The 13,053-nt window shown below is 44.7% G+C and overlaps 1 protein-coding gene across 3 annotated transcripts in view; it reads left to right on the top strand.

Annotated features, from left to right (window-relative positions):
* The window catches only part of TBC1D9 (TBC1 domain family member 9), a 105,330-nt gene that overhangs the window by 56,989 nt on the left and 35,288 nt on the right, over positions 1-13,053 (top strand). For 2 of the 3 annotated variants that reach the window (XM_027117045.1, XM_027117047.1), the window contains exons 3-7: positions 3,383-3,501; positions 8,275-8,503; positions 8,937-9,198; positions 10,965-11,172; positions 11,978-12,031. In XM_027117045.1, the coding sequence (XP_026972846.1) occupies positions 3,383-3,501; positions 8,275-8,503; positions 8,937-9,198; positions 10,965-11,172; positions 11,978-12,031 (872 nt within the window). The remainder of the gene's footprint in view (positions 1-3,382; positions 3,502-8,274; positions 8,504-8,936; positions 9,199-10,964; positions 11,173-11,977; positions 12,032-13,053) is intronic. The other variant, XM_027117046.1, reaches the window with a different exon arrangement.

Here is a 13,053-nt window from a genome sequence, read left to right as displayed (position 1 = left end):
CTTGAACTGTTAGCAGGATGTTTGCTCTGTGATCTCTGAGAGGTACCGTGGACTTTCTGTTTGTTCTGGGATGAGAAGTGGACACCTGCTTCCAGAGATAATTTTTACTAGATTGGCACCTTCAGAATGTGTCTTGTCTGCTGGAGGAGGGAATCCAGCCCTGCCTTTTAGGTATCCTCATGCTTCCCGTCTCCAGAGTCTGCAGCTTCGAACACCTGTCCTCATTTTTTGTGCATCTAGGAAAGTGTTCAGAGAATATGGTACATTTGCACAGTAAATATAAATGGAAAACGTACATTTACATTTCTCTCCCTGGAAAGTATCTGTTGGGTATAGATCGGAATCCATAAGTAATTCTTGAAACTACCATTGGCTGATGGCATTTGTGTCTTTTTCTTTCCTCAGTTATGGTGCTAATGGTTTCTTATAATGGTATGCAAAGTTCTTCCTTATCTACACCCCAGTCTTCTGTAACTTTGGAATCTTAGATCTGGATATAACCAGAAGAAACCTCTGAAACCTCTTTGGTAGCATAGGAGTGGTCCCAAAGCACCCAGCAATCTGAAACAGTTGAAAACCTTAAGATACTGAGCTTTGACATCCCAGCGCCTCTCCTATACATGGGAGCTGTGAGCGGCTGGCGATGACTCCAAAAGGCCAGCCTTTTCATGTGACAGTGACAAGTGTGGGAGAAGCAACAGGAGATGGAGGATAGCAGAGAAGCAACACAACAGCAGCAGTGGGGGGAGGGGATTTACAGACAGAAATGTGGGGATCTACGTCCCAGGCAATGAGAAGTAGAGAAAAGAGCTGGTAGTTGTGTTAGGTGGTGGCAGGTGGAGATTGTGGAAATGATGGACAGTGGGGCAGGTGAAGAGGACGAGGTCTTGGGGCAACAGAGAAGGCAGTTGGGGAGGGGGGGGACAATGTGAGTAGTAAACCTGAACTTCGATATAAGTGTGCTGAGATGGCTACTTGAAGACGGGGATCAGCCCTATAGACCTTCATGTAATAACCATGAAAATCGGAGGTACGAGTGAATGTTTGTTGAATGAGTGCATGTATGCATACACCATCTCCACCATGGCTCTGTGTGTGTGTGTGTGTGTAGGGGGGTGATGAGGGGGGTGGACCTGTATGAATAAACACAAAAAAAACCGAAGGCAGTGTGTGCAAAGGTGAGGGCACACCTGCTCTGCCCTGGGTCTTGTAGCCGATGGACTTTTCTGTCCGGGATAACCAAGGAACAGTGAGGTTGACTTGTGGTTAGATTCCACCACCAGTATAACAGGAACTCCAAGGTCAAGTACCTGGTGTGATCACCTGGTAAAGGGCAGCACATGGTGGGATACCAGTCAACAGCCAGACTGCCCCGGCAGAGCCAAGGGATGTGTGCAAACCGGCCTCTGGAAGGCACATCTGCGATCAACATAGGCAGGGGCGGAGGAGAAGCAAAATCAGACGCTGGGAATTGTGCTCAGTGGGTCTGCAGAAATCCTGCGGTCCCTTGGGTGGCCGGAAGTGCCTCTGTCCTGAGGTGTGAACATCTGACTGTTGCCAGTAGGTACAGATGGGACAGCGGTTGGAGGGCACGTGGCTGGCATTCACTCTGGACTGGGCTCTGTATCACAGCCAGTCACAGCTGGTGATGGGAGTGACCTGTTTACAGACAAGGAAGGGTGCGATATGCTTTAGAACATTTTCCAATCCCTATTTAAAATTTTAAAGTCTAAAATGTTTAAAGCTCTCTGGCTGACTCATTCCCTAAATATTCCAAATGGGCGTTGTACTTTGCATCTGAACAGTGTTTTCTACTTGCCAAAGTGTATCTATAGACATGATTCCGTGTGATTTTTTTTTTTACAACATTGCTCTGATATGAGTAAGGGGTTGGGTATTTTTATCTGTCTCCATGTTACATGTAAAGAGTTTGAGACAGAGAGAGATGAAGCAAACGGTCTAAAGGCACCCAACTAGCTGGTGGCAGAGAGGGAGGGGAACCCAGGTATCCTGAGTTCTACCTCTTGCCATGACAACGTAGTACTGAGTCATTGATTGCTTTTGCAAGTGGTTGACTATGGCCCCGAAAGAGTGAGCCATGGAAAGTGCCTGTGAAGAGCTCCAGACAATCTCTTCTTTCGTGTTCCGTAGGGCTGCCTCTCCCCTCAGAAATTTGCTCTTCATCCTCTGCAGAAGCATTCCATGTAGGCAATTTTTGGTGCTTAGGCTTAAAGTAAAAGAAAATGAACGTGGGTTTGGTTTGGTTTGGTTTGGTTTTGCCTTTCCTCGATCAGCGGATCTGAAACCCCTCAAACCTGCCTCTTATTCTCCAAGAGATTTTAGTTCTGTTCCTCACAGGTCTGAGTATCATTGTGGACACATTTGTATCTTTGACCTTTCCCAGTCAGGAACGAGAGTGAGATTCTGAGATATTTTGAATTGCTGGTGACGAAGAACAGAGAGAAGCCATTTTTAAGAAATCAATTAAAAGATAAGTTGGAAATCTAAGGAGACATCTGAAGGGGTGAATCATTCTTTAATTATGAATTTATGTATATGATATGGATGATTTCTAACACACTCTTCTTCTGCAGGATCATTAATGATCCCAGAGCAAGAAAAAAAATTTTTTTAAAGGAAGGCAATTTATTACAGTCTTGACAAACACGTTGTGTTGGCATCCCTGTTATGCCCTGCATTTGTGAGTAGAGAGCAGGGTGCCAGGTTATCTATGCTACGAGGCTGAGGTTGTTTCAGTTTGGAAGCTGCCAGGCGAGGTGACTTATGCTTCTGCTTTCTGATTTGGATGGAGGCTATGAGGATGACCTCATCCCATTACAATTCAGGGCAACTGTGCTGGTGAGAGCCGGGCTGCTATTCCCTAGCGATAGTCCATTTTCACATCTCATTCATAATTGAAAGGAGTGAGGATCATTTTTTGCCCATTATAGGAGGTGGTTACATCAGCTCTCCAGTGACATACCAGAGCCCTCATATTGTTGCAACTTAACAGCTGTAACCTAGTATCCTACAAGATCTGCGTTACCCTGAAAAGTGCAGGTCCTTGGGGGAGAAAAGGGGATAGGGCTAAATCCAGAAAGTGAACCGGAGAAACGTTGCTGCCTTCTACTCTGAAAGACTGTCCAAAAAGTTTCTGGACTCACCTGATCAGACGTGACCATAACACAGTACTTACTCTTTGGGTTTCTACATCCTTCAGCATGTTCTGTGTGTCCCTTCTGAAGGAGAGAAAGCGTTTGGAGGCAGAGCTGGTGGGAACAGTATTCTCCTTTCGTGGCACTGCACATGGATGAAGTGAGCCTGGTTTTTAAAGTATCTTCTACTTGCTGACATTTATTATTATCATTTTACATTCGTACAGGTGGTTCCAGAAAAGAAATCACCGAACACTGGGAATGGCTTGAGCAGAATCTGCTGCAGACACTTTCCATCTTTGAAAATGAGAACGATATCACCACATTTGTGAGAGGAAAAATACAGGTAGTTGTTTATTAACATGGAATCTTTTTTTTAAAAAAAAACCTTTTCACTGGAAAGAATTTCAAACACAGAAAAGTTGCAAAAATAAAAGTTGTATAAAACACACCTGTAGACCCTTTACCCATATTCCCCTGTTGTTAACAATTTATCCCGTTTACTTTATTATTTGTAGGCTCCATTACTCTATTTTAGAGGAATTTCCTCCAGATGCTTCAGTGTATATTTCTAAGAACAGAGCTCTTCTATTAAATAACAACACAGTATTAACAACAGTTATCGCCTGCAGTAAATTTAATATGAATACTATAATAGTTGGCACATATTCCAATTTTGTTAAATGACCCAGTAATGTCATGTATAACATTTTTTTCCATTCCAGTGCAAGATCCAGTCTAGGAAGCTACTGGATTAGTTTTTTGTCTCCTTCAGTCTGGATCATTCAATGGCCTTTCTTTGTCTTTTATGACATTACTGTTTCTAAGTGTATGGTTGTTTTTTTCATAGGACATTTTTCATTTGGGGTTTTGTCAGATGTCCCTGCATGATTTGCTTCAGATTATGCATTTCTGGATGGGACACTTCGTAAGTGATCCTGTGTCGTTTCCAGAGTGTCTTTTCTGGAGGCACGTGACACCCGTCCACCACCCATTGGTGATACAAACCCAGCAAAGTGCTCGCCAGTTTCTCCCCTGGAGAGTTACTAATTTTACCCTTGCAATTTTCTGTAGGAAGACGCTTTAAGGTTCCAGAATATCCTACTCTTTATCAACATTTCTCCCTCACTTTAGCATCCATCAGTGATTTTTTTTGTTGAACCGATCTTTTGTCGTGATGGTTTACAAAATGACGATTTTCCAACTCCAGTGTTCCCTCACATTTAGTAGTTGGCACCTTCCACTCTAAGCAAGAGCCCTCCCTCTATTTACCTTTTTATCTGTTTATTATTGATATGGACCTGTGGCTTCCTGTGTTTTTCAGTAGCTTCTGTTTCATTGCTGGGCTTATTTTGGTACTCACCCTCTTCCACATTTGGCTGGAGCCCCTATCAATTGCCTCCTTTTCTAACTAAGATAAAATGTTGAAACATTCATTATATATTTTTAATTAATTAATTTTTTATTTATTTATTATTTTTGGCTGCATTGGGTCTTTGTTGCTGTGCGCGGGCTTTCTCTAGTTGCGGCGAGGAGGGGCTACTCTTTCTTGCGGTGCATGGGCTTCTCATTGCGGTGGCATCTCTTGTTGCGGAGCATGGGCTCTAGGTGTGTGGGCTTCAGTAGTTGTGGCTCGTGGGCTCAGTAGTTGTGGCTCGCGGGCTCCAGAGCACAGGCTCAGTAGTTGTGGCTCTCGGGCTTAGTTGCTTGGTGGCATGTGGGATCTTCCCAGACCAGGACTCGAACCCATGTCCCCTGCATTGGCAGGCGGATTCTTAACCGCTGTGCCACCAGGGAAGCCCTGAAACATTCATTATTAAGCATAAGTTTATGTTTATATACTTTTGGCTTCTTAATTTTATATGGTACAGAAAGGCTAAAGATATCTGGATCTTTTTTTACCACACTAAAAAAGAAAAAAAAAAAATTGCCTCCTTTGTCCTTATGACTTGCTCCCACTACGCTTTTGAGCGCTTCCTACCCTGGTCTAACAGGGTGTTCCAGACTCATCTGGTACCTTCCCTGACCCAGGCCTGGAATCGGCCATTTGTTTCAGTTTGCTTTCCATTTTAGGCTCTTTCTTCTTCCTGACATTGAGAGTTCAATTTTATTTTTTTTTTGAATACAGAAGATATTAACATGCTTCCAAAAGTCAAAATTCCTCAAAAAGTGTTACCTCCTCCTGCATCCTTGCTACCCTTCTCTCCGCAACCCCTCGTAGTTAACCAGTCTCATTGCTATTCTGGCTTATCTTTCCTGTGTTTCTTTTTGTAAAAATAGGCGAAATATATGTATTTTTCTTATTTCTCTTTAATTCTTATACATAAGGCTTCCTGTATATATGGTCCTCTGCATTTGCCTTTTTTTTTTTTTAAATTAATTAATTTATTTATTTTCGACTGTGTTGGGCCTTCGTTGCTGCGCATGGGCTTTCTCTAGTTGTGGCGAGCAGGGGCTACTGTTCATTGTGGTGCATGGGCTTCTCATTGTGGTGGCTTCTCTCGTTGGGGAGCACGGGCTCTAGGTGCTCGGACTTCAGTAGTTGTGGCATGTGGGCTCAGTAGTTGCGGCTCGCGGGCTGTAGAGCGCAGGCTCAGTAGTTGTGGTGCATGGGCTCTAGCTGCTCCGTGGCACGCTTGTTTTAGTATTGTTTTAATTTGTATTTATCTCATTTATGAGTGAAGTTAAACATCTTTTCTTATGTTTAAGGGCTGTTTTTATAACCCTGTTTGTAGACTGTTCATGTCTTTTACCTATTTTTCTCTGAGACTTTGATCTTATTTTTCTTTAATTTTTAAAAGCTCTTGGGACTTCCCTGGTGGTCCAGTGGCTAAGACTCTGTGCTCCCAGTGCAGGGGGCCCAGGTTTGATCCCAGGTCGGGGAACTGGATCCCGCATACCACAACTAGGAACCCGCATGCCGCAGCTGAAGATCCCGCACTCAGCAATGAGGATCCCACGTGCCGCAGCTAAGACCCGGTGCGGCCAAATAAATAAATACATATTTTTTAAAGTTCTTTTTTTTTTTTTTTTTTTTTTTTTTGCGGTACGCAGGCCTCTCACTGTTGTGCCCTCTCCCGTTGCGGAGCACAGGCTCCGGACGCGCAGGCTCAGCGGCCATGGCTCACGGGCCCAGCCGCCCCGCGGCATGTGGGATCTTCCCGGAGCAGGGCACGAACCCGTGTCCCCTGCATCGGCAGGCGGACTCTCAACCACTGCGCCACCAGGGAAGCCCATAAAAGTTCTTTTTATACAAAGCCTGTTAGCCCTGTATCAATGATGTATGTTTGTCATTTGACTTGGCTCATGATAATTTTCGCCAGGCAAAGTTTACATTTTTATTTGGTCAAAATCATCAATTTTTTCTATTATAGCACCTGGATGTTCAGTCATAGAAGCCTTTCTTTAAATCTAGGTTAAGGAGGAATTCTAGGAAGTGATCCAACAGTGTTTCTCATTAAAATTCTACAGACTGATCAATTTTTATTTTATTTCTTCTACTGTACTAAATTTTTTTTTTTCTTTTTTTTTTTGCGGTACGCGGGCCTCTCACTGTTGTGGCCTCTTCCGTTGCGGAGCGCAGGCTCCGGACCCACAGGCTCAGCGGACATGGCCCACGGGCCCAGCCGCTCCGCGGCACGCGGGATCCTCCCGAACCGGGGCACGAACCCGCGTCCCCTGCATCGGCAGGCGGACTCTTGACCACTGCGCCACCAGGGAAGCCCCCCAACTGCTACTTCTTATTAGTGGTTCTCATTCAGTCCCTTTCATCTATTCATTTATTTATTTCTTCTTTTCATTCTTACATATTTTTGGCTCCCCGTCTGAAGGCACTGATAACTTTGAAATGTCACATAGGCTGTAGATGTGTGTGCCAACTGGCAAAGGTGTTTCCATCCCTCTTCTCTCTGAAATGGCTTCTTCTCCTCCCCACCCAGAGGTCCAGTGCCCTCATGCTGCCTCCTGGCTGTCTACAGTTCCGGAGGATAGCACGCTACCAAAGCCTGCTCACCCTCAAAGCAGCCAAGGTCCAAAATGGGTCTCCCCTGGCCTCCATCAAAGCCAACATCTCTATTCTCTCAGTGGAGTAGCACCAAAAGTAATTAGAGGAAACAACCTTACCTTAGATACTCTCAGGGAAGTACATTGCTACTACCGATGCTAGCCATTCAATCCTCCCATATGACAAAAGAACAGGAGTCAGCAACTTGGTACTTAGCTTTCCAAGTTAATTTTGCTAACTCAAACAATTTTAGACTTAGAAATCTGTGACTCTGCAGGACACAATAAAGACTAAGATATGGCCCCTTAAGATACATGCTAATTTGGAAAAACAACATATACCCTTTTAAACTTTTTTTAAATTTTTATTTATTTTATTTATTCTTGGCTGCATTGGCTCTTCGTTGCCGCGTGCGGGCCTTCTACTTGCAATGAGCGGGGGCTACTCTTTGTTGCGGTGCACGGGCTTCTCATTGCAGTGACTTCTCTTGTTCTGGAGCACAGGCTCTAGGTGAGCGGGCTTCAGCAGTTGTGGCTCTCAGGCTCTAGAGCACAGGCTCAGTAGTTGTAGCACACAGGCTTAGTTGCTCCGCGACATGTGGGATCTTCCCAGACCGGAGCTCAAACCCATGTCCCCTGCATTGGCAGGAGGAATCTTAACCACTGTGCCAGCAGGGAAGCCCTGGAAGGCGGATTCTTAACCCCTGGACCACCGGGGAAGCCCCTCATTGAGTTTTTGAGAAAGGCAGATGTTGGTTGACCTTTGGGATAAGTCTATCATGATAAGCTAGGAAAAGTAGTAGAACTAGCAAAATCTTTTCATCTCCTCATGTGTAAAAGAAAACTATGGGCTTCATTCTAAGTGAACTTAAAAAAATGATTAGTACCAATAAACAGATATGAAAATCTATATTGCTCTTTGGAAATCTTTTAGTACATAAATGCTGCTTGTTAATTGGCTTAGAATTGGGGAGTTGGCTTTGAAAATAATTCAATTTTTTTGAACTCTAGCCTTAGAAATTTTTTGTTCCTTTCCAGTTATGTACAAGATAACGGGAAAAAGCAGCTCTAGTCATAGTGATACCAGTTGTGTGTTTTGTGCTTTATTGCTTCTTAGGGCATCATTGCAGAGTATAACAAAATCAATGATGTGAAGGAAGATGATGACACAGAGAAGTTCAAGGAAGCCATTGTGAAGTTCCATCGGCTGTTTGGAATGCCTGAGGAAGAGAAACTCGTCAACTATTACTCTTGCAGCTACTGGAAGGGGAAGGTTCCCCGACAGGGTTGGATGTACCTCAGTATTAACCACCTTTGCTTTTATTCTTTTCTGATGGGAAGGGAAGGTGAGTTCTCTAGAATTTCAGAGGGAAGCTTTTGAAAGTCTACTGAGGTTTGCCTGTCCTGAACGCATAAACCACATCCAAACATCAACAATAATAAATCTGTAGTTGTAACTGAGCCAGCGCTCTTTTGTGATGACTTAACAATTGAATTCAATCATTTTTGGCTCAGCGGTTGTAGCGAAATTAGTTATGAAGTAGTAGAGATTCACCAAAGGTCTAATTCATTTAGTAGACATGGACTTAAATCCGTAATAATTGTAACTCAGAATTTTTGTGGTCCAGGTTTGTCTGTTTAACAAACAGAACAATGATAAACATGGGCACATAAACTCAAAGGAGGTCAGTGAAATTGGGGGGCAGGGTTGTTAGTTTCCAGTATCTCGAAAGGATTTTGAGCAGCTGTGTGTTGACCCAGCCTTGTTCCCTGTGCTAGCCAAGCTGGTTATCCGGTGGGTGGACATCACTCAGCTCGAGAAGAACGCCACGCTGCTTCTGCCTGACGTGATTAAAGTGAGCACGAGGTCCAGCGAACATTTCTTCTCCGTATTCCTCAACATCAATGAGACCTTCAAGTTAATGGAGCAGCTCGCCAACATCGCCATGAGGCAACTCTTAGACAATGAGGGGTTTGAACAAGATCGATCCCTGCCTAAACTGAAAAAGAAATCTCCTAAAAAAGTGTCTGCTCTAAAACGGTAGGTGTCAGAGACTTAGCGTCTTTTACAGACTTAAGAAACACATCTGTTCCTTTATGAAAGTTAACCTTTTCTGAACAACTTCAAGGGTTCAGAACAGTTTTCCAGGTATAGATACAAAACTGAAAAAGACTACGTAAGGCACTCCCAGTTCATTAAGCGAGGCAGACACGACCAGCTCCAGTACAATGGGATGGGACCTCTTCTGTTCCTATGAGCAGAGCGCCATGAGCACACACATGGGGAGATGGGCAGAGTGTGTAGGAAAGACCTCTCAGCAGAGCTGCTTGGAGCTGGGCTCTCAAGACATAGTAGACATTACTCATTCAGAGTCAGTAGGATGGATATTTCAGGCAGAGGGAATAACATGATGGGAGAAGCAAAAGGGAAAAGCACAGAGGGAAGTTAGTCCATCGCACGTGTGAAAGGTGGCTGGGCATGAGATGAAGCGAGGCTGCAGAGAGGCCTGGAAGTCTGGATCTGGGCTAGAGAGAAGGTGAGGGAAAAGCTGATGCTCTAAAGTATGATGGTATGCATGGAATTACCCCTAACTGAGGTGGGGATGAGGGAAGGAAGAGCTTGTCCAAGGGATATGAGGGCTCAGTTTTGATCGTGTTGAGTTAAGTTGCCTGTAGGACATCAAACTGGAATTGGCAATCATTGCCATCCAGCTGGTACCTGACAAGAAGTCACTGCAATTAAAACGCTTTTGGTGATTTGAGACATGTTTTGATAGAGTAAGAAGAAGATGGGTTACTACAGTGGGTTGAATAGCACGTGAAAGGCAAGACAAGGGCATTAGGACAGTACGGACTGCTTTTTCAAGAAATTCAATGGTAAAGGAGGGGGCTTGCTCATTTTAGAATGAAAAAGATTTGACCAGAGGATGGTATGAAGTAGGCAGATGGGAAGAGTTTGTTGGTGAGGGGTAAGTGCAGGGACAGAAGGGAGCATGGAGATAAAGCTAGAAGAAAATGAATAATTTAAAAAGTGACATCTCATAGGACATGGAAAAGGATGCTTATGTGTGCTGATACATCTCCCTTTGAAACAGGGAAAGGAAGTAGGATGAGATGAGGATGGAGTTGGTTTTGGAGACAGGAGGGAGGGAATTGGAGGACCTGTCTTTGCCCTGTGAAGCCAGAAACTGGATCGTCAGGGGGCTGAGGTGGCATAAAAGCTTGAGCAGAGAGGTTTAAACGGCTGCCATGATGAACAGGATAAAGGAACTCATTAGGGAAAAGATCATAGTTACCTGAGGACCCAGACGAGGTTAGATACTCTGGTTGTCCTGGAGGTGGGTCGTTCCTGTGGTTTGGGCAGTCTTATTGTCTACTCAATGTGGACAGTGTCAGTCAGCAGATTCGTGTGGCTTGCGTGTATTTGCATTAGGTCGTTCTTAAAAGATAAGGCCCCAAGAGTGGCTGTGGATGAGTCATGGATAAATGTAGTCATCTCTTAAGAAATTACTGTATTCTTTTAGAAAGAGAATTATTTCCTGGCCAGGCCTTGTTTTCCTAAGATCCTTTGACATTCAGAGATACTGATTGCAAAATGGCTGCACAAGGGACCTAAATACATTAAAATAATTTCATTATACTTTTGGGTCATAGTTTGGAGTTAACGCCAGTAGGAAGCCAAGAAGGTAGGAATAAGTCTCACTAGATGGAGGAGGGGAAAGATGGGCTGGGGAACCTCCATTGCCGCATCATTTAGAGGTACTGAAATTTTATTTTGTGGGGGGTGTTATTTTTGTTGCTTTCCAGCGATCTGGATGCCAGGGCAAAGAGTGAGAGATACCGTGCACTTTTCCGGCTGCCCAAAGATGAAAAATTAGATGGCCACACAGACTGCACCCTCTGGACTCCATTCAACAAAATGCACATTTTGGGGCAGATGTTTGTGTCTACAAACTACATCTGCTTTACCAGCAAGGAGGAAAACCTGTGCAGCCTCATTATCCCACTCCGAGAGGTAAGTGGCAGGTGAAAATGGAACTTTTAGGGTATTTTAAGAGTTTTACTGGTAATACTTTTCTGTGTATCTTTTACCAGCCGTGAGTTGGCTTTTAACCATAGGTGAGTGTTCATAATTCTTTGGTGGAATCTGCCACTCTTTTTTTTTTTTGCGGTACGCTGGCCTCTCACTGTTGTGGCCTCTCCCGTTGCGGAGCACAGGCTCCGGATGCGCAGGCTCAGCGACCATGGCTCACGGGCCCAGCCGCTCCGCGGCATGTGAGATCTTCCCGCACCGGGGCACGAACCCGTGTCCCCTGCATCGGCAGGCGGACTCTCAACCACTGCGCCACCAGGGAAGCCATGCCACTCTTTTTTCTTTTTTCATATATTTTAAAATTTTATTTATTTTTGGCTGCATTGGGTCTTCGTTGCGGTGCGCGGGCTTCTCATCGCAGTGGCTTGTCTTGTTGCAGAGCCTGGGCTCTAGGCACACGGGCTTCAGTAGTTGCGGCTCGTGGGCTCTTGAGCACAGGCTCAGTAGTTGTGGCGCACGGGCGGCATGTGGGACCTTCCCAGACCAGAGATTGAACCCGTGTCCCCTGCATTGGCAGGCGGATTCTTAATCACTGCACCACCAGGGAAGTCCCATGCCACTCTTTTATTTGTTGTCATTGCTCTAAGTGACCATGGGACCTGCGAGATATTTTCTTCCAGAGACAGCCTGGTATTTTAAAATGTAGATTTCATTCTTGTTCAGGTAAGGTGAGGCCAACAGAGCAGGAGATGACTGTCATTGAAAAGATTGCTTGCTATACTCACAGATTCCACTAGGGGGAGCACACCATGCCGTGGGGACCACGCAGGGAAGCACCAGGGTGAGTCAGCAGGCAAAGAAGCTGGGGAAAACGTGGGCAAGAGCCTTTATTGTGGTTTCCATGGGAAGAAACAGGCGAGGCAGGGTAAGCAGGCTTAGGATTGGCGAGCTGAATAATTTTGGCAGGCTCCAGGGCAGAGGGCCTACCCCTAGTTGTCTGGTACCTGGCCCTGGGGTGATGAGGGCAGGTGAATGTGGCCCTGAGTGTGAGAGCAGATATAGGAGGTCAGTGGGGTATGGGCTTGGATTGGTTGGTTTGCCTATAAAAGGCCTGCTCACAGGTGAGTCCTTTACTATCTCCAGGAGTTGGCTAACTCTGGGTCAAAAAGGCCCCAAGATGTGAAAACATCAAATACAGAAGCTAGAAAATGTAGTTACTACACCTGACTCACAGCCTGAGCAGCTTGGTCTTCAGCGGAGACAGTCTAGGTTGTGAATCAGAAAGCCCAGTGTTCAGATCTGTCCGGTTTGTCGATTCCTTGCATTAGAACCACTGGGACCGCTGGCCACAGTGGCAGATTCCTGAGCCCACCCCAGATCTTCTGGATCGCTGCAAGTTTGGGAAGTCTGTATTTTAATAGAGTGCCAGGCTGATGCCCATAGACAGTGAAGACTAAGAAACATTCTTATTGTATCTGGGGTGGAGGTGCGTTCTGTCGTGTCCTCGCAGTGATAGATTACTCTGGTACTTGTATGGAAGCCTTGCCGTTTGGGGTTGAGAAGCAACTCAAAGTTAGGATGTCAAGGGCTGGCAGACCCACAGTTTCTGACCTGGTAACTTTCAACTTACTCTGGTCCTTTTCTAGAAATTAAGACGGTTAGAAGCTTTGGCTATTTAATCAAGGTTGACCCTTTATTAAGATTCTCTATAGTAAAGGATTCAAGTTTCCTTCTGCCTTCTTTTCTTTTTTTTTTAACAAAATCATTTATGTAAGCAAATTTTGTTTGTTTTTTCTTGTTTCAAAAATATTGTATCATTATCACAGAAAATTAGTAAAACTACAAATAAAAAGAAAACAAAAT

This window comes from Aethalodelphis obliquidens, unplaced genomic scaffold (genome assembly GCF_003676395.1).
Source record: "Aethalodelphis obliquidens isolate GAN/ISIS:26980383/991018 unplaced genomic scaffold, ASM367639v1 scaffold17, whole genome shotgun sequence".
NCBI classification, from domain to species: domain Eukaryota; kingdom Metazoa; phylum Chordata; class Mammalia; order Artiodactyla; family Delphinidae; genus Aethalodelphis; species Aethalodelphis obliquidens.
Note: the sequence above shows the minus strand (reverse complement) of the source record. Positions and strands in the feature narration are given on the sequence as shown.